This window comes from Thermobia domestica, chromosome 1, assembly GCF_964235325.1.
Source record: "Thermobia domestica chromosome 1, izTheDome1.hap1.1, whole genome shotgun sequence".
NCBI classification, from domain to species: Eukaryota; Metazoa; Arthropoda; class Insecta; order Zygentoma; family Lepismatidae; genus Thermobia; species Thermobia domestica.
In genome coordinates this window covers 137,009,381-137,032,612 of record NC_137454.1, presented here as the reverse complement: position 1 = coordinate 137,032,612, position 23,232 = coordinate 137,009,381, and the positions used below count along the sequence as shown (strand labels likewise).

At 35.8% G+C, this 23,232-nt stretch overlaps 1 protein-coding gene across 1 annotated transcript in view; it reads left to right on the top strand.

Moving 5' to 3' along the window:
* The window catches only part of ytr (U4/U6.U5 small nuclear ribonucleoprotein 27 kDa protein yantar), a 68,074-nt gene extending 50,733 nt beyond the window's left edge, over positions 1–17,341 (top strand). The window contains exon 3 of the mRNA XM_081763655.1: positions 16,564–17,341. Within this exon, the coding sequence (XP_081619781.1) occupies positions 16,564–16,760 (197 nt within the window). The 3' untranslated portion in view covers positions 16,761–17,341. The remainder of the gene's footprint in view (positions 1–16,563) is intronic.
* Positions 17,342–23,232: the final 5,891 nt, after the last annotated feature.

Genomic DNA, 23,232 nt, shown 5'->3' with positions numbered 1-23,232 from the left:
CGATTTTATTACTAATTTTTGTGTTCTCGTAAGATTTATTGCTGAAATGCTCTTATATTTTTTGCTGTATAGAGATTATTGATTGTATACTCCACATTTGTTTTCTTTCTTTTTGACTGTATGTTCGATTTGTATACTTCTTCGAATTAATCTCTCTTTGATTGGAAACGGTCCACATTATATGTAATAATTGCTTAAGACTAGATTAACGGAATACTATTTTTATTATTATTTTAATGCTTAGGCTTGCTTTATTATTTACTATCGAAAACTTCAAAGTAAAGCTATGCTGTATAATTCAGATGTAAGTGTAAAAAGATGAAAATTAGACCCACAGTTTTTGCGTAGATTTGTCAGTTTTGTGATGTGTGAAACTGTTATGTGATGAGATTGCGAAATGTGATATTGCCGTCTACTTATTTTTGTAGTTTCTTTGGGCATAAAGCAGTCGCAAATGCAAAAAGATTCGAGTTGCTTTATACACAAAGAAGTTACTTAAATAATTAGAACTTCATTGACTTTAACTTGCTAATTAAGTAGCTTTTCCAAATTAATTTGTTTAATACTTTGGTTGCAATTATTTCGAGATTATCCGTAATCTAATGCTTGCAGTAGTTACTCTGTAAAACTTTGAAAACTGACATGTCACATTTTGCAGTCTAATCGCAAGTTCAATGTTACTTCCTTCATTGTTATTTCTCTTATTTTTTTCCTTCAATAGTCCAGCAGACAGTGGTTCATCTAAATTCACATGTCTGCTCTTGAAGAAAGAAAAAAAAGTGAAGTGTGTAATTTTCAACAATCAATACGATGAAAGCTGCAAAATTCAATACATAATAAAAAATAGCTGGCGACATCATGGAGAAAACGGTTACAGAATCAGGTTTATTTGCAAGCATTATGGAAGTGTATTATTATTATTAAAAAACGATTGAAAATCTTATTTTGTCAATGCAAGTGGTAGAACAAAAGCTTGTCATGTGAAAAAATGTAAAGTACGTATTACATTGTCATAAATGTTATACATACGCGCGAAGCATACTGAGATTTCAGATTTTTCGAGCGCGAATACATCATAGCATTGGAATGAAGAAAATGTAAAAAGAATTGTGCATCATGAGTTTAATTGGATCAGTTTCAACATGCTAACACTGAAGATGAATTGAAATTGCTAGAGTATTCTTTGTTATGCCTTATTTAACAATAATAGTAGTAACTGATTATACATGTAGCAAATTAGAAACCAATTAACAGTTCAGAACCATGTGGAAATTTGCTATGTTGCCTCAACAGTTTCGAAAAGAAAGTATACACGAACGCACTTTATATGTATCGGAAAATTACTATTAACTTAACGAAATGAGAAGGTTGTTTGTCTTACATTCATTAAACACAAGCTATTAATTTGTTGTAATCAACTTTTTTCTTAAAATGAATAATAATTTTTTAAAAAAGATACGAAAAGTTAACACATTTCACGAGCAGATTAAGAGTAGTTGTCCAATACAAAATCATTACTAATACTAATATGCAACTATTTGAAAATATTTTAAAAATATATTTGTGCAAATAATTCGATACTGTTTGAAATTACTAATATGAACTGATAAAAATAAGTGTAAAAATAGAAAACAGCTTAGGATTTACAATATAAGCTTTTTTTGCTCTAACCCGATCACACACCTTGGATGTTTTATTTCGGAATTACTTCTACCGATCCTGTTGCTTTTATCACCCAGTTTTAAAACTGAATAACGTCGACTCACATAATGAATCAACATACCATTAACTTTTATACTCTTCTCACGAAACATTAACAATCAGTCGCTTTTTCAACTTTTTTCACTTTTCTAAAATTTTGCAAAACAACTTGAACAATTTTAGTTCTGCATAAGGTGACCTTGACAAGAATTACAATCGTGTTATTAATTTTTCCGTTCATAAGTGCCAAGTCTCAGTGACGTTATTTGAATAGGAAATTCAGTTTTCTGGATAGGTTCAGTGGTTCAAGGAGCATTTTATCTATAGGTTTAAAATGTAGTAACAATGGAGATTTGAAAAGGTTCATTCCACATGATCACATCATGCGAATTTTTAAGTTGTGAGGAGCTTTTGTAAACAACTACGTTTGCAAATATTTGTGGTATTCGTATATAATAATTGCATGTACACTCATGTCCCAAATTATTGTCGCATGTCTATAAATATGTTGTAGGAATACAATTTGATAACGAATTCGCCCGGTATTTCTTACAATGTTAATATGTGTATAATCGGCAAAGACATGTATGTGGCAAATTTCATGTCAAAAGAACAGTAAATAAGAACAATAAAACGAAAATAAAATTTTCTTGTCCATTTAGCAACATTTTGTTTTACTCATTCTAATTTTCGTATTTATAATTCTTTTTCTACGAAATTTACCACAAATATACATTTCCCGATTATACACATAGTATCAGTACTAAAAATACCCTGCAAAATCATTATCTAATTATATTCTTACAAGAAGACAGTTATAGATAAGCGACAATCATTTTGGACATGAGTGTACCTGTGAGTAATTAATTTTGTGAGCTTAATCACAGGTTCATGGAATACCAGGAGATTATTTTGCATATCATCATAGAGTTGCCGCCATGTTTTATAGTAGGGAGGAAACAATTCGGAGCATGAACTTTGTGCGTCCATTATGTATACGGCGTGCTGTTGAAAGTAAAGTGAAAGAGGACTCCTCGGAACATATGCGTTTTTACTCATCGGTGATGATAATCTCTTTGGAAACTGCAACTTGACCTCGGATGCTTAGGTTACGTGACACGTGTCGGACTGTGATTAACGCAATGGTTGTTTCAAGTTCAGATGGAGTTCCATAATCAGTTCTTCCGCATTCGCTGTACAGTCCTAGTTGCGATCCCTGTTAGTGAGGTTTCTCTTCCATCCACTATTACATACTCCTTGCCGAAGTCATGAGTTATAAAAGCCGTAATCTTCTTGGGCACTGTTCCCTCGCGACACACTGGACACTTCAAGAATGCATGAACCAACTAACTTCTCACTCACAATTTGGCTTTGAAACTCAGGGTCTCCAGTTTTGCATCACTATCGTTTATTCGCTTCAATACACGCCTTTATTCTACCTGCCTGATGTACTATAGATGGTTCTTTAGCAAGAACTTAAAACAGTGATTTGATTCTGGTTAGTTTTTTTTTTTTTTTTTTTATATATATATATATATATATATATATATATATATATATAGAAGAGGACCAAGTTGTATAGTATGTGAATTCTAGTAGTTGGCTCATGAAAGCACCATAGGTGTTGCTGAAATAAGACAAAACATCAAGGTCCATTCTTTAAGTGCTGTACTCCTCATTTTTAATTATCAGTATCTCAGTTTTTATACTTTTTATATGGACGGTTCCAAAAGTAAGAATTCGATCAAGCGCTTCAGCTTGCCTGCGCTGAAACACAAATCGTTATTTTAAACCTGCAGAATACGAGGGCTATCCAGAAAGTAGATTACGTTTTGGAATAAAAAATCAGCAAAGTATAGGAAACAAATTTTATTATATACAGATGAAAGCCACACACAAATACTACTTTTCGACATAGTCACCATTCAAATTAAGGCATTTATCGTAGCGATGTACGAGCTTGGAAATTCCTTCGTCGAAAAATTCGGCCGCCTGCGACTTCAACCACTTCGTTACCTCTTCTTGCAGCTGTTCGTCGTCATCAAAACGCTGCATAGCCAGCCACTTCTTCATTGCTGGGAATAGGTGGAAGTCGCTCGGTGCCAGGTCGGGACTGTACGGCGGATGAGGAAACAACTCCCACTGAAAAGATTCAAGAACTTCACGCGTGACATTTGCCGTGTGAGGCCGGGCGTTGTCGTGAATCAACAAGATCTTAGAGTTCAACATTCCTCTGCGCTTGTTTTGAATTGCTCTTCTGAGGTTTTGCAGAGTTTGGCAATACCTTTGAGCGTTTATTGTAGTGCCTCTTTCCAGGAAGTCCACCAAAATCACACCTTTTCTGTCCCAAAAAACAGTCGCCATCATCTTCCTTGCCGACATTGTTTGCATGCATTTCTTGGGTTTTTGGGGAGAACCTGTATGCCCCCACTGCATTGATTGCAATTTCGTTTCACAGTTCACGTGTTTCACCCATGTTTCGTCACCAGTAACGATGCGATCGAGTAAAGAGTCACCATCCTTATTGTAGGCGTCCAAAAAGTGCAACGCTGCAGCCATTCGCTGATTTTTGTGGTCCTCTGTCAAGATTTTTGGAATCCATCTTGCACAAAACTTGTGGTAACCAAGCTTTTCGCTGATGATTTCGTGCAACAAACTTCGCGAAATTTGTGGAAAACTCAAAGAAAGTTCCGTTATTGTGAACTTTCGATTTTCACGGACTTTAACATCGACTTTTTCGACAAGTTCGGCAGTCACTTTGCTGGGTCTCCCACTTCGATCTTCGTCGTGAACATTGGTTCGACCATTTTTAAATCTTATGACCCACTGTCGCACTCCACCTTCAGTGATAATGTTGTCCCCATACACTTCACACAGCTGCCGATAGATTTCTATCGGTTTACAGTTTTTTGCTGTCAGAAACCTTATTACTGCACGCACCTCGCAGCTCGCGGGATTTTCAATTAACGCAGACATTTCAAACCGTCACAGTATCTTAACGGAGCACAGCACGAACCTCTCACTAGCACGGCTAGATGCCGACTGAGCTGCGCAACGCTCTGACCCCAAGATGGCCGCGCTAGCCCCGCCCCTAGCGGACACAGACGAAAACGTAATCTACTTTCTGGATAGCCCTCGTATTTTTAGCAAACACGCCCTAGTACAGGACATTCAATTGAGACCATAAGCTACAGCAAAAAAGGTTGTTTACTGAGTGCCAGGACGTGTCGGCATCGAGGAAACGATTATGCTGATATACAGCCAAGAACACGACATTGGTAGATGTTGCATTGGAGCACTCTCGTATTCTGATCTTAGTAGTAGCTACTTCCTCCAATGGATGACCTCTCACTGAAAGTGGATTGAAACCAGGCTAACAAAAATAATATGGTTTTCAATTTAAAATGGTGGATTTTTTTCAACGCACCAGTCGTTTGGGGTCCATACTGCTAAATCGCCCTATGTTAGATGAAAAAGTAGTTTCCAGTTCAGCAGGCTGTTCGAATTGAGCGTAAGGACAATAAATAAATAAAGGTTAACGTGCACATTGTGTGAGGGCCCAAGGTAATATCCTGCCAAAATGGCAACGTGTTTTCATTTAACATAGGACAGCTTGCCAGTGTGGAGCCCAAACGGTTGATGCAACTGAAGATAGAAAACCACATATTTTCAACAATTTCAGTTTCTCCACTTTTGCTATCTATACTGCTAACGGAGTTGGCTTATGGCTCCGGATTTGCAATACATCCGGTGTGTTTGGTGCATGAAAGGTGTTAAGTCCAATAAAAAAAAATGCGTATTGAACTTTTGGATTTGAGTGTTTTTTAACGCTTAGTAGGAAACACTGTGGTGCATACTTTAAATATTGAGGTATTCGTAAAAAAAAAAAAAAGAAAAAGAAAAAGAAAAAAAACAGACTACACAAACAGAAAATTTTTAGTCTCGTTTTTCTCAAAAATACGATTTTGAACATATTTTACACAGCAAACACATAATTGCTGAAGGTTACGCTTTAAATCTAAACAAACTAGGAATACATTCTAATGTATATCAATGCGGTGTTGAAACTGAAATCGAAAACTTCGAGTTCCGTCTGTCTGCACATGGTCAAAAGTAATCCTTTTTTTTTCTTATATACTGGAGTAACGTTGGAATAATCTGAAACATGTTTAGTATTAGTAGAATTCCACCATATAATTACTTAGACTCGAACGTATTCTTGTTGTAATTAATGATATTTTTTTAATGAACTTTCCTCGTCTGTTGATCATTGTTTAGTGGCCCCGCGTAACGTAGTCACTAAGACTCGCTTTTGGTGCGAGCAGCCTCGGGTTTGATTGCCGATAGGGATACTCGGTCAAAGGTGTAACAGCTTTCTCAGGTCAGCCATCCTAAATGATTTTTCCCTGGGTTTTCCTCATCACACCAGGCAAATACCGGAGTGATACATAACATCCAGGTTCCAGGCCGCTTCCTTTCTTTCGCATTCCTTTCTTCTTCGATTGTCCGGGCAGTGTGATGGCCGAGGGACGTCCCTCATATTTGTAACTGGTTAATATGACCATAAATGCTGAAAGTACACTAATTCCTGATCCTAATTGATCATTGTTTACAAGCATTGATTAATAAGTCTGTGCCTTTGGGTAAGAAAAACTTTCGATAGCTCTCAAGCAGGTTATATCTACTGAATTACATCAGGAGTCACTGATTACATATACCGTGCAAAACCGAAGGACGAGATACATAACGTAATATAAAATATTGCGTAGTCGGTGGAAATGAATGAATATTCGGCAGTATGATGCCCGAGATCTTCCATATAGAGCACACGGAGCAAGACGTTGCATGATGTGACATTGTGACCATAGCGCTGAATAGGTCTGCTTCTGCAATACAGAGCAGTTGAATGAAAGGAACGAGACAGTGTGTCAGACAGGTGTTAAGGAAGTATTATTCACAACAACATAGCCCAGAAACAATTGAATGACTTCACACTGGGAAGAACCATCGGAAAACCGGAAGAAGAACAAAGTATGATTAGCGTAGCCTAGTTATTGCCCACAGCATTGTTTTAATGTATGGGAAGTTTTCCGAACCACAAACAGTGATGTGCGAAGGAGAGGTGTTGAACGACCATGGTCAACTACAGCAGCGGACGACCGCTACATTGTGGAACATTCAAGCAGGGACCGGCGTTAAACAGCGGGTGCAATTCCAAACCAATTTAATATGACTGCAAGGCGTCCAGTCTCATTCTTCACAGTGGCACGTCGACTGTATGGGGATGGTCTCTGCCCAACGGCCATCACGTTCTGTTGACACCCTCAGATCGACCGCACCGTTTATGGTGGTGCTACGAATATCAGGATTTAACCAAGGGAGAGTGGGGTCGCTTCTGTTCTCAGACGAGGGCAGGTTCAATCTAAGTAGCTTCTCTGAACGTACTCGGTCGCTTCTTTTACTGATGCCCAGACGCTATGACTTGTAAATGAAGACTTCTTCGCACTGCAGGCGCCAGACTTACAAATAGTATGTGCGTTACTGTTAGGAGAAACCAAACTGCAATCTGCTACTTAACGGTTCATATTTTTCTTATAGAATATATAAATTAAATAATAAAAGACTCCTCCCCAGAATAAAAACCTATCAACTGCATCAGATTGGCAACAAACGACATACATTTTAATATCATGAGAGTTGATTTCTCACTATGTTTGCAAAAGTACGCATGATATTTCGCCTTCATGTCATGTTCATCTCAATATGGTCTATCGATTGATATTGATCTTATCTTTGGACAGTATCATAGAAAAACAAAAATTAAAATTTTAAGAGTAGATCATAATTTTGGGTTGTGTGTCATTAACTGTCATCTTGTAATGTCATAATGAAAACCTCGATTAGTGTTTTCAAGATCAGTTTCAACCTCACATTCTTACGTTTACAGGGTGTCTATCGGTCACGAAAAAGACACGAAATCAGAAAACTGTCATGAAAGTCAAGAAATTTAGCTTTTGCGTCACGATTTTTTTTATCTGTGCACATTTAAGTACAGATTGGAAAATTTTGTTGTATAAAACGTCAAAATTCACCACCAAAAATGTCTATGGTCGGCTTTAAACGCTATAAAATCGCAAGCAAACCATGGATGAAAATTCGGCCTAATTCGCAACCAAGTTTGCTTTTGAGAGTGTTACGAAATTTTATGGTTTGGTAAAGAAAAGGTCAGGAAAAAGTCACGAAATTTCGTTTTGGAATTTTAGTAGGTAGACACCCTGGTTTACAAAAATGAAACTTTTTGGGCGATTTTCTCGGAAACTACGCATTGTTCAGTTGAACAAATCGTTTGAAATACCAGTAAGTAGAAAATAGTCAGTTGCCAAGTCATAGGATAGGTTTAATAGACGGGATGCACTAACGGCGATTCAAAATATTCGGCACCCTCTAGACTTGCGGAACTTCACGCATGTTTTGGAGCTTCCTCGGGGATATGTTGTTAGCTAAGTATGTACCTGGCATGAGATACGGAGATTTGATTCTTGATAGGAGCTTGTGATTTAAATTTCACAGTAAACAGTAGGTCACATTTAGTTCCGAAAATCAGTCGAATAAATTACTTATTTGCTTTAGAAACGATCAAAATCTAATGCGCGCATTTGAATATCAATACGTTGTGAAAATGATGTCTCCGTTTTAAAAGATAATAAAGATTATAAATACACGGGAAATGAAGATAGTTAACTTTCATAATCACTTAATTTTTTTAAATCCGTTTCAAATTACACTGTTAGTAAATATGAATGTTAATGGGTTTGTAACCAAATGATTTCTACACAATCGATTGAGAAATTCAAATGAAAGGTTAAACAGTGTTGTCAACATCAATTGTACTCCACTTTTTCAGTAATTGAATTCTTGTGAGTAATGTATTTAAAATTAAGTTCAATAACTCAGTATGTAATACATACTGGATGTATGATTGTGCAATGCAAATAATCACTGGAGGCTCCCGCTGCCACTGATAATGGTAGCTCACTGTACCCACATTTCGAAGCTCATTTTCAATCGTTCCACTATAATGTTCATGTTTCTTCCCAATATAGTATATTCCATATAAAACACTTGAATCTTTTTCCCTAACCCTTTATCAAGCAACTCACAAAGCAGGTTTTCTTCTTCAAAAAACCTATTGCATTTCTTATCTTTGCTTTTTATTCCTTTTTACATATAAGATCTATGTTAACTCCAGAGTTATCAGACCCATATCAGCTACATAGATTACCATAGGTAGGAGGTTCAAATCTGTCCACGGTGTTTTTAGTAATTTTTATATTATAATCGTGCATTTGATTTTATATATTGAACTAAACTAAAATAGCTGGAACCATTGAATTAATTCTGCTTTACATCAGTTACAAATTATTACATTGTTAAAGCAATGAATTTTTCTTCTAAAAAAAAAAAAAAATTAGTCATTAATTGAAGATTCACTGTAAAAAAAAACATATAAGTGCCAAAAACAATATTTAACAGTAGAGACAAAAGATAGTAAATTGTGCCGAAGCTTCACAATAGCATTGCAATAGCTTGCATAAGAAATAGTATTGCTTAGAAATATGATACAACATGACGAAGTGAAGCTATATATGAAAATCTAAGACATAAACGTGTTTTTTTAAAAAATAAAACAAACAAAACACTGTATTTGCCATCGTCAAATTGCAGAAAAGGCTGAATTTATTAGTTTGAAAGAAACAAAAACCTATTTGCATTATATGTGTGCATATCCCCAGTATCAACAGGCAAAAATAATGAAAATTGTTCTTCATGTTATTCCACTGTGCACTAAAAATCTGAGTATCATATGCCGAAAAAATTTGACAAGGGAACATTCCGATTTGGTGAATTCAGTTGCTGAAAATGATTGCTAGCACTGGATACAGCTCCAAAAGAAACAAAGAAAAAGAGGGTGTTTAGTAGCAGACCATATACAGGATGGGAGATAAGTGAGGGCGAAGTGCGAAAATAGAGCTTATAAAATGTCTAGAAATGACATTTTAATTTTGAAACGAGTAGAGGGATTGAGGTCAGATGTTGGATATGAGGAATGCCTGTAGAGCTCCACTGAATAGACGTAATGTGAATCATGGGGAACCTGAAAAGCCGCCATATTGGAATTAGCGCAAGAAGAATATGTGGAAAGGGGTTATGTGGCATAAGGCTCTTGACGCACACGACCTATTGAAATCAATAGTGGCCAACACAGTTCGAGACCTTTGTAACAGGAGGCGTTCCACGTTATGGCAATGTACCAATACAGTCGTAAAGGGGCCATTCCACGCGAAAGTGAGCCTGAACCAAACTTTCAAAACTAATGCATTTTTACATATAAATGAAGTAAATAGAACGAAATTTACTTTCTCACAGAGAAAAAACTTACTTATATTTAGAATTCATGTAAAATTTTAAGTCTAAATTGTGAATTTGTAACATGTTATATGGAAGGAAACTTTTAGTTCTTGTTATCGGCAACATTTTACTGTATATTGTGCACGTTTGGCTGTAGTAACTTCGAGCTGTTCAAGATGCTTCTTTTTTCTACAAGCTGCAGTTTAAAAAGTGTTTACAGGATAAAAATTGTGTATAATATCATTAAAGATATAAACGTCACCTTGAATGCCCTGCCCATGACAGAAAACTACTAAGAGTTATTGTGCTGAATTATTAAATTTGAGTGTGTGATTCATACGTAATAGAAGTATCAATTTGCACGTGCATTTCACATTGACAAAATTTTGGACTAATGTTAATAATATATTTTGATTTTATTTCAATTTGAAAACTTGTCCTTCCCGTAACAGTGGGCGTGCCACTGGTGGGAAAGTTTGTGTGCATTGGTTATTCATGATAGAAAATGATTCCATGTGTATTGAAATAACGTTTTCCAAGCATGAACATTATTTACTTAAACAGAGGGTTATCTATTACTGTCAGTATGATGTTTTAACTTAAAACAACTGTCATATAAATATTATTAGCGTCACGTTTTGTTGGTTTCAAGAAAGCAGTGGATTGGAGTACGTACTAAAAGACCAATATGGAACTTTGTGAAACAAAGGAAAGTAATTGTAGAATGTTCTGCTGATTTCGTAGCAGCTTTAAGTTCTCCGTTTCAATATATATCTGTTTTACTACTGTCATCAGCAGAATTGAAGAAAATAAAGACGTTTTGAATAAAAAGACGGGAAAATGCTTTGTCAATTGAATGTTTCCAATCAAAACTTTTTTTTCTGCGATTTGACCGAAAATTTGGCCGTCTGTCGAACTTTGAAATCAGAGTTTCATCCGTATAGAATCTTTAAATTCCTTACAGGCGTTTATTTAGATTCTGAAAATGATGATTCCGAAAGCTATGAAGCTATCCTGAACGATGACTCAGGTTTGAATGATAACAAGGCCTGTGCTCGGCCAGCTGTTGAAGATATAATACAAGGAACATTTTTGTTGGTGGAATTAATCGCTACTGGACATACAGGCATGCAACTACCGCACAAAGCCCAGTGAAGAGGACGAAGTCATGGTAATTTGTATCAAGACCGGCAGCGATTGCGATAAAACTTTCAGAACTCTTGAAGATGTCTTACATGCATTTCGATCAAATAATCTCTGTGATACCAGCAGTACCGTGCCATTTGGGCGCGGGCGAGCGGGGCGGTGGCCCTGGGCGTCAAAGTAAGGGGGCGCACAATTCGGGAGGAAAAAAAAGATATATATATGGAATAGAAGGAAAAAGGTATTAAAAGGTGCTCAAAATTAAGGAAAAGTGGTTTATTTTTGAAAATTTTCTTACGCTTCGCGCCAACCATGTGGCGTTTTGCGGGTGGTCTGTCGACTTCACTCATGTTTATGGGGGCCAGTGATGAAAATTTTCCGATTCATAAAAACATACTGCACTTATTCCTAGATCGTTGTTAGCCTTGATGTGGGGTGGAAAATTTTCTTCTATATTTTTCCGGAAAATTTTCCGTTCTTAACAAACATCAGTGATCAAGTAACAATTCCTCAGTATTCATAAATCTGATTGAAATAATGTATAGAAATGTTAAAAAGTGAAAGATCGTTTAAAGAATCTGAAAATTTTCATGGCTCACAATTTTCAGTACTATGTAGGAACAAGTGAAATAATTTTTCATGAATCGAAATATTTTCTGTCTTGTATGGAAAAATTGAAGAACTTCTTATGAATTGGAAAATTTTCATCATTTTGAAGCAAAAAGTAAAACAACTTTTTGTGAATCGGAAAGTTTTATTACTCTGTAGAAACAAGTCAAAGGAATTTTCATCACGATGTAGAAACAAGTGGAAAAAACTTCATAATCCGGACAATTTTGGATATTATGTATAGTGATGTTTGGTGGAAGATTTTCCACTATATTTAACTGCACATTCAGCTAAAAAGTTCAATTTATAGAGGAAAGTTAGACAGCAACAAATTATCATTTTCCAATTAGCTTTCGGAAACCAGAAAATTTTCTAATATTTCAAGTTGAGAAGTAAAAATATACAGTATTTCTCTCTCTCTCTCTCTCTCTCTCTCTCTCTCTCTCTCTCTGTCTGTCTGTCTGTCTGTCTGTGTATGTTGCAGGGAACATACATCGAGTTCGTAAAGAAATATGTTTTTTATTTTGTAAATTAAAATGAAATTACTTGTTGATTTTAGAACGCAGTGCTAATAGTGCAGCTTTTTATGTTTCTTTTATTATTTTATTGGAAGAGCAACTACGCAAATCAGCTTTCTTATTAGTTATATTTCACTCTCTTCTGAATTACTATATAAATAAATAAATGTTACAGAAAATGATGCTTTCATGAGTTACTTAAACTCGAATTTTGGGTAGTCAAAATTTATAGTGGGCACTTTATATTATATCTACTTATTTATAAATGTTGCAGTATGTAAATCTAGAAAAGTAGTAAAGCTATGAGAAAACTTCGTCTTACGCGTATTAAACTGACGAAATATAATTTTGTGATGATATACGTAGATTCTGAGGAAAGAACGCATTGAAGTTTTTGAAACATTCTTGAAGTGAAGAATCGTTAGATTTTCACTTCATGAAAATTTTTAAGACAATATTTATTACCAATAAATTTTACGGCTAAACAAGGATGTAGGAATAAGTGGAGTGTTTTTATGAATCGAAAAATATTCATGACTTTTAATAAATTGTAATTTTAAATAATAGAATCCGGTTCCCGAAAGCTAATTGGAAAATTATGATTTGTTGTTGACTAACTTGCCTCTACAGAAATTCAATTTTGTTGCTCTAGGTACAGTTAGATATAGCGAAAATTTTCCACCAAACCACTATAGATAATATCCAAAATTGTCCGGATTATGAAAAGTTTTTTCCACTTGTTTCTACATCGCGATGAAAATTTTCCGATCTATGAAAATTCCTTTCACTTGTTTCTACAGAGCAATAAAACTTTCCGATTCACAAAAAGTTGTTTTACTTTTTGCTTCAAAATGATGAAAATTTTCCAATTCATAAAAAGTTCTTCAATTTTCCCATATAAGACGGAAAATATTTCTATTAATGAAAACTTGTTTAACTTGTTCGTACACAGTACTGACAATTGTGAGAGCCATGAAAATTTTCAGATTCTTTGAACGATCTTTCACTTTTTTAACATTTCTATACATGAATTCAACCAATTTTATGATTGCTGAGGAATTGTTACTTGATTACTGACATTTTTTTAGAACGGAAAATTTTCCAACACACTTCACATCACTAATGGGGGCGCCGTCGTATACTCTTGCCCCGGGCGCTGGTTACCAGCACCTATTTTATATACTGTTAGACACTGTTTTTGTACGAATTTCCTTACAAAATGGGTGTAAATAATCAAGCAAAAACATATCCTAAAAGGTAGGTTGTGAGAAATAAGTGTACTATTATTTTTGCATGATAAAAGCGAGCCTCAAGTAAATAGAATAATTTGTGTACAATGCTACAACAGAACAGCAGAAATTGACTTATTTTCGATTTTATTTCATTTTTAAAATCAGTCTTATTGAGATTTTGTATGTTGATTCACACGGTGTCCTGCCCGTGACACAATAAAGTTTAGTTTTTTTATTAATACAAATATTTGGCAAATTTTTCTTACGTGAAGTTTGTTGGAAATTTTCATTCTTTATACATTTCCGTTTAAATAAAAACATTTTGAGTCAAGAATTCAGAGTTTTGTAACGTTCACTGGGTGTGTCGAAAGTCACCTCTCTTTTTTGTCTCCGCCCGTGACAAACGTTTAGGAATTAATATTTTCTACTCTAAACAGAAAAAAAATAATAATACTGAAAACATCAGCTACATATATTCTTAAGTCAGTACTGCTCATATATCATACATTAGCGGAATTTATCTTGTACTGTTAGAAATACAAAACTTTAAAACATCAACAATGTAGTGTAAATGTCCTGCCCGTGACGATGGAAAGGCCCAAAGGTGACATGAATGAGGAACAATTACAAACGTGAATGAGGCCAACAAGCGTCCCGATCTACCCAATATTTGTTCATATGCTGGTAAAAGTGCAAGTTACATGACCAAGGATAACCTGAAAGAGTTCATGACAAACGTTTTCTGACTTTCAATAGAGCAGATAAAACTGCTGCTCTTCGTTGGTTAATAGAGAACCAATAAAGATGAAGAGTTGGTGCAGAAACTGGACAATGTTGAACTTACCCGATTTCTGATGATTGCAAGTCACTCATACAACCGTTGGATGTGTTGTTCTTAAGTCCGTATAAGAATTTTCGTAAAATATATATATATTATACACCGTTTTTCCGTCATTTGGTTTTAAAATATGACAACGGGACAACTTCATTAACTTGCAATCACTCACATACTTCCAGTTTACAGCACCAAGGTTCCAAGCTATGATTAGATATTCTTTCTACAAAATTAGATATTTGCAAACAGCACCTGGCGCATTCATGACACTTGTCGACTACTGCTTCAATTTCAATACCGGAGACAATCCGGGCCCGTCCATCTTTATCATTTTTCAAATGTGCCCACTGTTGTCTCCATTTTTGTATCAACCACACAGTCATTCTTAAGTTTCATAACAGTTGCAATTAAACAGAAGTCTCAAACTGTATTGGCCACTATTGATTTCACTAGACGGTGTGCGTCAAGAGCCGTATGTCACGTGACCCCTTTCCCTTATATTCTTCTTGCGCTAATTCCAACATTGTGGCATTTCAGATGTCTCCCATGATGCACATTACGTCTATTCAGTGGAGCTCTACATGCATTTCTCATGTCAATATTTGACCGCAATCCCTCTACTCGTTTCAAAATTGCATGGGATTTCTAGACATTTTCTCCGGGTTCAATAGGCCATAGAGTTAGTTAGTTAGTTCTATCTTCGCAATTTGCCCTCGCTTATCTCCCACCCTGTATACGGTCTGCCATTAAACACCCTCTTTTTCTGTTTCTTTTGGTGCTGAATCCAGTGCTAGAAATAATTTTCAGCAATTAAATTCACCAAATCGGAATGTTCCCTTGTAAGATATTCGTTAGATTATTTTCGCCTCCCGTAGTGGCTTTCCTGTCTGAGAAACTTATTTGTGTGTTCTTGAACTTTGTACCAGTCTTCATCAGAATATTTCCTTGTGTGGGCATAGCTTCTAGAATTTGTACCTCTTTCATCTATGTAACAAAGTTTGCCCGACTTCGTTTTCATTTGAATAGTTTGAAGCTTTTGACTTGACAGTGCCAATATCAATTTAAATGTTCTAGAACATACTGTTTAACTCCTGTTGCTGTTGGTATTGTATAGATAAATGTTACGTGCCTTCTACTTTCTGAGAGATCATTATAATTTCCATGTCGTCTCCGCGCAATTTGTGCCAGCTCTACCCGGTTTAAAATATAGGTACGCCGATCTTGCTCTGACAGTTATAGTATCACATATGCAAAAGTTCAACATCGTTTCTGTCTAAGGACCGACACTCATATTTCCACTTGCAATCAATTGTTTCCGGCGGCAAAGTCTTTCCAGGAATGAATTTGCCGTTACTCATTTTGTAAGGTTTTCCACTTTCTCGTAGTTTCTTTCTCCGGTTAGCTTTTGAACGAATTGTTAGAGGCACTTCCTCTTCCATAATACTAACACCATAGTCCCAAAAGTGACCCAGTTTCAGGTTGTCACTCAATAATACTTGCAATTCGTTTAATTTGTCGGGAGGGCACTTACATTCTTTTCAACAGATGGCAACTGCTGGAATATACAAATGGTGCCGTCTCTGATTAACGCTAGGAACTCCACCAAATAGACAATGCATATTTTATATTTACAGCAGGAATCTCATTGGTCATAATCCCTTTCTGACTAAAAAGTGAAACAATTGTAAGGTGGCACTTACATTGTTTGCTACAGCGAGACTTCAATTGATGATAATATTATCTGTAAAAATCTTCCTAACTAGTACAGTACTACTTATAAAGAACTAAGGCCGTATTCTGCGCTGGAGCCGAATTAAGGTTTGATCTTGTGCGCTACTCTAACGTCAGCCAATCCGCTTATAGCGACGTTGCAGACTGTGTGATGTGAATGGAATTCAACTGACATGCTGTATATTCTTAGTGAGACGAGAACCTTGTCAACACGTCGCAAAATTTACCTACTGCAAACAGCTTTCTTATTGCAGATTTGGTAGTAGCGCTTCACAATTTCATTGGATCATGCTAAACACCAATTCTGCTGCTGTGTAGTGTAGCTAAATATCACAAAGCAAATTACATATAATTTTGTGTTTATAATTGTTTATTTTTCTTTCAGATAAAGATTTGGAGGGAAAGTCTCCGGAAGAACAGGAGATGATGAAATTAATGGGATTTTGTTCATTTGATACAACCAAAGGCAAGAAGGTTGATGGCAATGATGTGGGGACTGTTCATGTTATTTTAAAACGAAAGTATCGTCAGTATATGAATCGTAAAGGTGGATTTAACAGACCTTTGGATTTTGTTGCGTAATAAAAAAAGAGACAAACGCGTGTGTGCACGTTCTCAGTATGTGGACCATGTAAAAACAATTGTCTTTGGATATTGATGTGTCTACGTCGTTAACTTCTTTACTCTTGTAGCATACATATATATACTTTTTTTTTTTTTTTGCGACTTTTTAATTTTCACCTTTTCATTTTTTGGCTCACGTTGTGAGGAATTGTATGAATGTGATAGGATATGTGTTTATGTGTGAGTGTGTATATTACGATATGTGTTAGTACTGATACTGTGCATAATACTTTTGGTAAAAACTGAGTTACTTCCGAAGGAAGCTGAGAAAGAACAATTTTATTAATAAAATAGAACATTCAATTTGTAGTGTTTATCAAAATTGTTGCAGCTTTGTTTTTAAGGTCAGTTGCAAACATAAAATATTGTGTTTGTGTTCATTACAGTGGTAAATAAAACAAGAAGATATCTAGGTTTTTCTACAGACTTACCAACAAATTATCACATAATACTTTTTTTCGTAAGCGTTACTAAACGTGTGTTTGTGAGAAAAGCCTCGAATCGAGACAAAATTTATAAATAAAGTATATAGCCCTTTATTGTTGGTTTATTTTCCATATTTTAAAACCCGTAGAGAAATAATTTCTCTAAACATTTCGTAAAGCATCGTCAGCACTACGCTAGAACCACGGATATGCAAAATGCCTGTTACGGAACAGTTTTGTAGGCACATCAGTTCGAACATAGATTTCTTGTTCGTTAAAGCGTATTGTGAATCTTAAGTGCATAAATTTGGTGTTCTGTAGTTGCGTGGTTTGGCATAGTGTAGTGATATGCCATAACTGCTGTCAAAAGTGAAAAGTATTATTAACTAACTTTCTTGATATACCTCTTGTATTATTCGAGATCTAGGGTGAAGAATAAATGATTAATGAGTTTCTATATTTAATTTGGTCTGTGAGGGCAATGGTAAAGTTGTCACAACACCATTCCCATATGGTGTTGAAGAAAGCGGCACATCATTGATATGACCCACGTTCCAGTGACATGTAACAGGGATATTGTAAAGGATTCCTTTTAGTTCAAGGAAGTTGTCTTCGTGGTTTTCTATTTTTTTTAAAAAAAGTTTCAATTCGTACACTCATTAGCCCACTTTCTCCTGGGTATTCTAGGCACCAAGGAGTTCGTTCTATTTCTTTTTTCACATTTTATAATCAAGGTACACTCATGTCCAAAATTCTTGTCGCATGTCTATAAATATGTTGTTGTAGGGATATAATTTGATAACGAATTCGCCCGTTATATCTTAGTGTGTATATGATCGGCAAAGACATGTATGTGGCAAATTTCATGTCAAAAGAGCAGTAAAATAAAACAATAAAACGAAAATAAAACTTTCTTGTCCATTTAGCAACATTTTGTGGTACTCATTGTAATTTTCGTACTTATAAATCTTTTCCTATGAAATTTACCACAAATACACATTTCCTGATTATACACATAGCATCAATATTAAAAGTACCCTACAAAATCATTATCAAATTATATTCTTACAAAAAAAAAAAAAAAAGTTATAGATATGCGACAATCATTTTGGACATGAGTGTTACTTTATCACCATCATCATGAGTTTTCTTGAATGCATATCCATGCAAAAGATCCAAGTATTATTTTCAATCAGAGTTCCAAATTTAACAAATTTACAACAAGTTTGTCTAAAATAAACAAAATAAATATATCTTATAGAATTATGTATTCTAAAAATAAAGTTTGTTTTAATAGAACACAAATAATAATCCTTTTCACAACATAACTAAGCTAAAACAGGACCTTGCAGTATTGGACACAGATGCAGAAAAAATGTCCTACAAAGAGTATAACAGAAAAAAATCACACACATATATATATATATATATATATATACACCAGGCAGGGCTCATGGCGAGTCACTTTTTTAACTGAAAGTTACTTTTTTCCAAGTTGGTCTCTAAACGTTACTTTTTTTCACATTTGTCACTAAAAGTTACTTGTTTGGGAAGTAAAGTGACTTTTTAACTGCAAGTTACTTTTTTTCAAGTTGGTCACCAAAAGTTACTTTTTTTCAAAATTGTCACTAAAAGTTACTTGTTTGGGAGGTAAAGTGACTTTTTCCTGTGATTTATATTTTGCATTGGGAGTTTTCTAAGAAAAATATAAAAATAAATCTAAAAAGGCTGAAACTGGTTACTCAGTACTCTTCTGAAAGCTTCAGTACTTGCTGCCACATGTGAAACAGGCAGCTTTATTCTTTCTAAAGCACAGTGGATAGTTGGTGTATGCTTAAGCTCTCAAGGTGGGGTTGAGAACCGTTTTGTCTCTATTCTTTCTTCTTTTATAATAGTCTTAGTTTTCTCTCGTAATAGTTAACGCTTCGCTCAACGTTATGTGTGTGTGTGTTTCTGTGGTTCATCATGTGTTATGCTTCTTGGGTGTTATTAAAAGTAGGTGATGAATTTGAATATTTCACAGCTTTGAGAACTCTCAGTGCTAAGTTAAATGTAATGTCTGGGATGAAGAAATTCGGAAATAGGCCAGAACTGGTTACTCAGAAGCTTCTTACATCTGCTGTCTGCTTACCGTAACTACAAAGCATACTTACAAGGTTAGAAAACCTAAGAAAGGAGGAAGCTCAAAAAGAAGAAGAAGAAAAGATGAAACAAAACAACAAAGGGAGAGGTGATGGAGAAATTGACAAAAGAAAAAAGGGCATGACGAGATTTCGATCACTTCTCAACTATTTACAAGAGACCAGACCTTACGAGCCCTGACCAGGTTATCATAAAATAAGTATCGCTGTTCAGAGAACTCTGGAGACGTAACGACTTGACAGAATGCAACCAAACCTGGTAGGAGTACATTTGGGAACATGCAGAAGCGATTGGTGTAGAAAATAAAATTAGTTCCAATTTTCGCCACTAGATGTAATTGTGGCACTGTATAACACCAAGTAAGTGCAGCGTGGAAGAAAACCGACACTAGTATATATATATATATATATATATATATATATATTATACAGGGTGTAACAAAAAGGTACGGCAAAATTTCAGTGGCGGATTCCTTATGGGAGACAAGTAAAAAGGTTCATATGACCATAGGTCGGGAAATGCATCATAACAGAGTTACGGCCATTTAGCCGCTTGACAGTGTGAAATAGTCACATTCTGGACTCCTCTCAATGTGACTTAATTTGAACCTCAATAACTCAGATCCTAATTAAGCTAGGAAGATAATTTTGGTATCAATGTATTCCTGAGTACGCTTTTGCTAGTAATACCTCCAGCAGTGTGCCATTAATCTCATTTTCCCGTCCGTAATAGTGTTTACAGATGAGGCTCACAAGGGAACATCTTATATTGATAGTAGCATTGCCTAATCAAACAATGTGCAATCGATAGAGGACTGAAGAAAATTGAGAAATCCTAAGTTTTACGGGCCGACACCCAAAAACACAGAAGATACAGAGGAAAGAAGAATCATGTGAAGATAGCAATGTAAAAGATACACTAACACAGAAAGAACTTGAAAATAATAAAAGTAATCAAAATGACATTTACACAACAATATAGTAAGCAAACATTGTACCCACAGATATGCTCAATAACATCATATGTAATGCAATGTTGCCAACTGAGCACAAAATGAAGTTTTGTTAAATGGCACGGAACACAAATTATAACATGTAGAAAATCTAATTAAAACTATACCTGGGAAGTCATGATGTACAGTGTTGCCAACATCTGATGATTCATTTCTCATCATCACCGTCTCCTTTAGCCTAGCCGGCATAATCGTGGGACGTAAAACTCAAAAATTTCATTTCCAGAATACAGTTAGAAGCTCTATCTTACGGTGGCAGTTGCAACTTCCTCTTTTCAGTTCATGGTTTTACCGACAGAGAACTGTGAAACTCTCTTATTGTGTGCAAAGTAACCCCGTCTTACGGTAACAGTTGCGATGGGAGAACGTAATGCTCTAAAATATTCCTAAATATATCTGCTACTATATCTTATTATTCATTAGTAAATAGAATAGTGAAATAGTAGGTGCGATATAAAGAAAGAAAATAAAGAAACAGAAGAGAAGAGACAAAATCAGTGCTCAATGCATTGCAAACAGAAACAAAGAAAGAAAGCACATTCACTTGCGGGTCAATCCATCTGAAATGATCCAGAAAAAAATAAGTTGGTTGCTCGACCATTTTTGAAAATTACCTATGCAATTGGTTGCTTCATGTTTTAATACTCTATCTGAAGCGGTTTGCCAGTGGCGGCCATGTTTGTTTCGTGGCGCGCGCCTATTTTCACGATTGTAAGGGTTAGAAAAAACGTTCATTACGAAAACAGAACTTGGTCTAGAAGGATAAAACAAAAAACATTTGATTGGTAATGGATCGAAGTAAAAATTAGGCCTATAGGTGTTTACCTATTTGGTCTAGGAATTAATTCGTGCGGGTGGACAAGAGATGGCGCAACGAACGGAGCGTCCCACAGTTCCATGTATCCACACATGTGTTGCAAACCCCTGTCATCGCGTATCGTTCGTAGTACTGTATAGGGCAGTGGATTAAAGCGTCAACAACACCAGTTTGTAGTTAAGTGAACATGGCGCAATTTGTGCCTGATAAAGTGTTTTTGCGGGGTGTCCTGCTGCATTACTTTAACATGCAGAAAAGTGCGACTGAAAGTCATCGTATTTTGGTGGAATTGTATGGTGACCATGCTCTAGCTGAGCGAACGTGTTAGAAGTGGTTTGCACGGTTTAGAAGTGGTGATTTCGGCTTGGCAGACCAAGAGCGAGCTGGACAGCCAAAAAAATTTCAAGACGAAGAATTGACAGCATTGCTCGAGCAGGATTCGTGTCAAACGCAGGAACAACTTGCAGCAGCATTAGGCGTTGATCAAACAACAGTCTCCAAACGCTTGAAAGCCATGGGAATGATTCAAAAGATGTCACATTGGGTTCCACATGAATTGAAAGACAGAGACGTTGAAAGACGAAAAACCATTTGCGAATTGCTGCTTCAACGACAGAGCAGAAAGGGGTTTCTGCGTCGAATTATTACGGGTGATGAGAAGTGGATCCATTACGAGAACCCTAAACGAAAAAAGGCCTGGGTGAAACCAGGTGAACCAGGTCCATCACAACCAAAACGAGATATTCACTGTGCAAAGGTTATGCTGTGCATATGGTGGGATATGAAAGGTGTGGTGTACTATGAGCTGCTGCAACCGGGTGAAACTATGAATGGAGAACGTTATCGACGACAATTAATGCGTTTGAAGCAAGCTCTGGCCAGAACACGACCAGAATGGGAGACCAGACATGATAAACTTATTTTTCAACATGATAACGCTCGCCCACATGTCGCAAAACCGGTCAAAACCTATTTAGAAAATGTCGGATGGGAAGTTTTACCCCACCCGCCGTATTCACCAGACGTTGCTCCTTCGGACTACTACTTGTTCGATTGCATGAACAACGATTTGATTGGACAGCGGTTTACTTCTTCAGAAGATATCGAAACATGGGTCTCTGACTGGATCGCTTCCAAGGATGAGGACTTCTTTCGCCACGGAATCCGTACATTGCCTGACAGATGGGCGAAAGTGATGGCTAGCGATGGACAATATTTTTCTTAAGGTATTTATGTATTTTGTGTTTATACTACAGCTTCAATGTGTGCGTACCAACCGCACGAATTAATTCCTAGACCAAATATGTTTCTCCTTTCTATGAGAAACTTACAAGTAAAAGTAAACATCAATATCGGTGCAATTTCAAGTTTTGTAATGTTTTGTAAGTAGGAAGGAGCAGTATACACAGTTTGATTTAGTTTGTGATATGAAGAGATATGTCAGTAGTTTTACCAGAAAAAATATTGATTGTTATATACCTACCCTTACGTTTTTTTGATTGTGTCAAAATCCCGGTTTCGTCGAAAACCCCGAAGTTTGGGTTCATATAACTCTGATGGGGCTAGTGATAAAAATCTCAAATTAGCACAAGATGTAGTGTTGTATATGTTAATGGTCAATAAAAGACGTTCTTGTATATGTTACTACTGAAACAAACAACTGCGTAGGTTTCATAATTTTCAAAAATGGTCGAGCAACCACCCCTGGATCACTTCAAATGGATTGACCCTTGCATATTGTTGACACTAAAAGGTAATAAATACAAGAATCAATTAAATCTCAAGGAAATAACATTTTAAGTAGTTCAAGTCAAATGTAAAGTACATTGGTACTGGGTGGAATACAAATCCGTTGTTTGTACAGTAATAATCCTCAGGGTTCTTGAATCAATATAATTAAAAGAAGGAGAGACTAAGAAAGAGAATATAAATAAGAAGTAATATATACAAGACATCAATAAACCTGATTTCACACGCAAAACAAAACCATAATCTACGAAGATGAACCGTTTGGTTCTTAAGTCATATAACGTT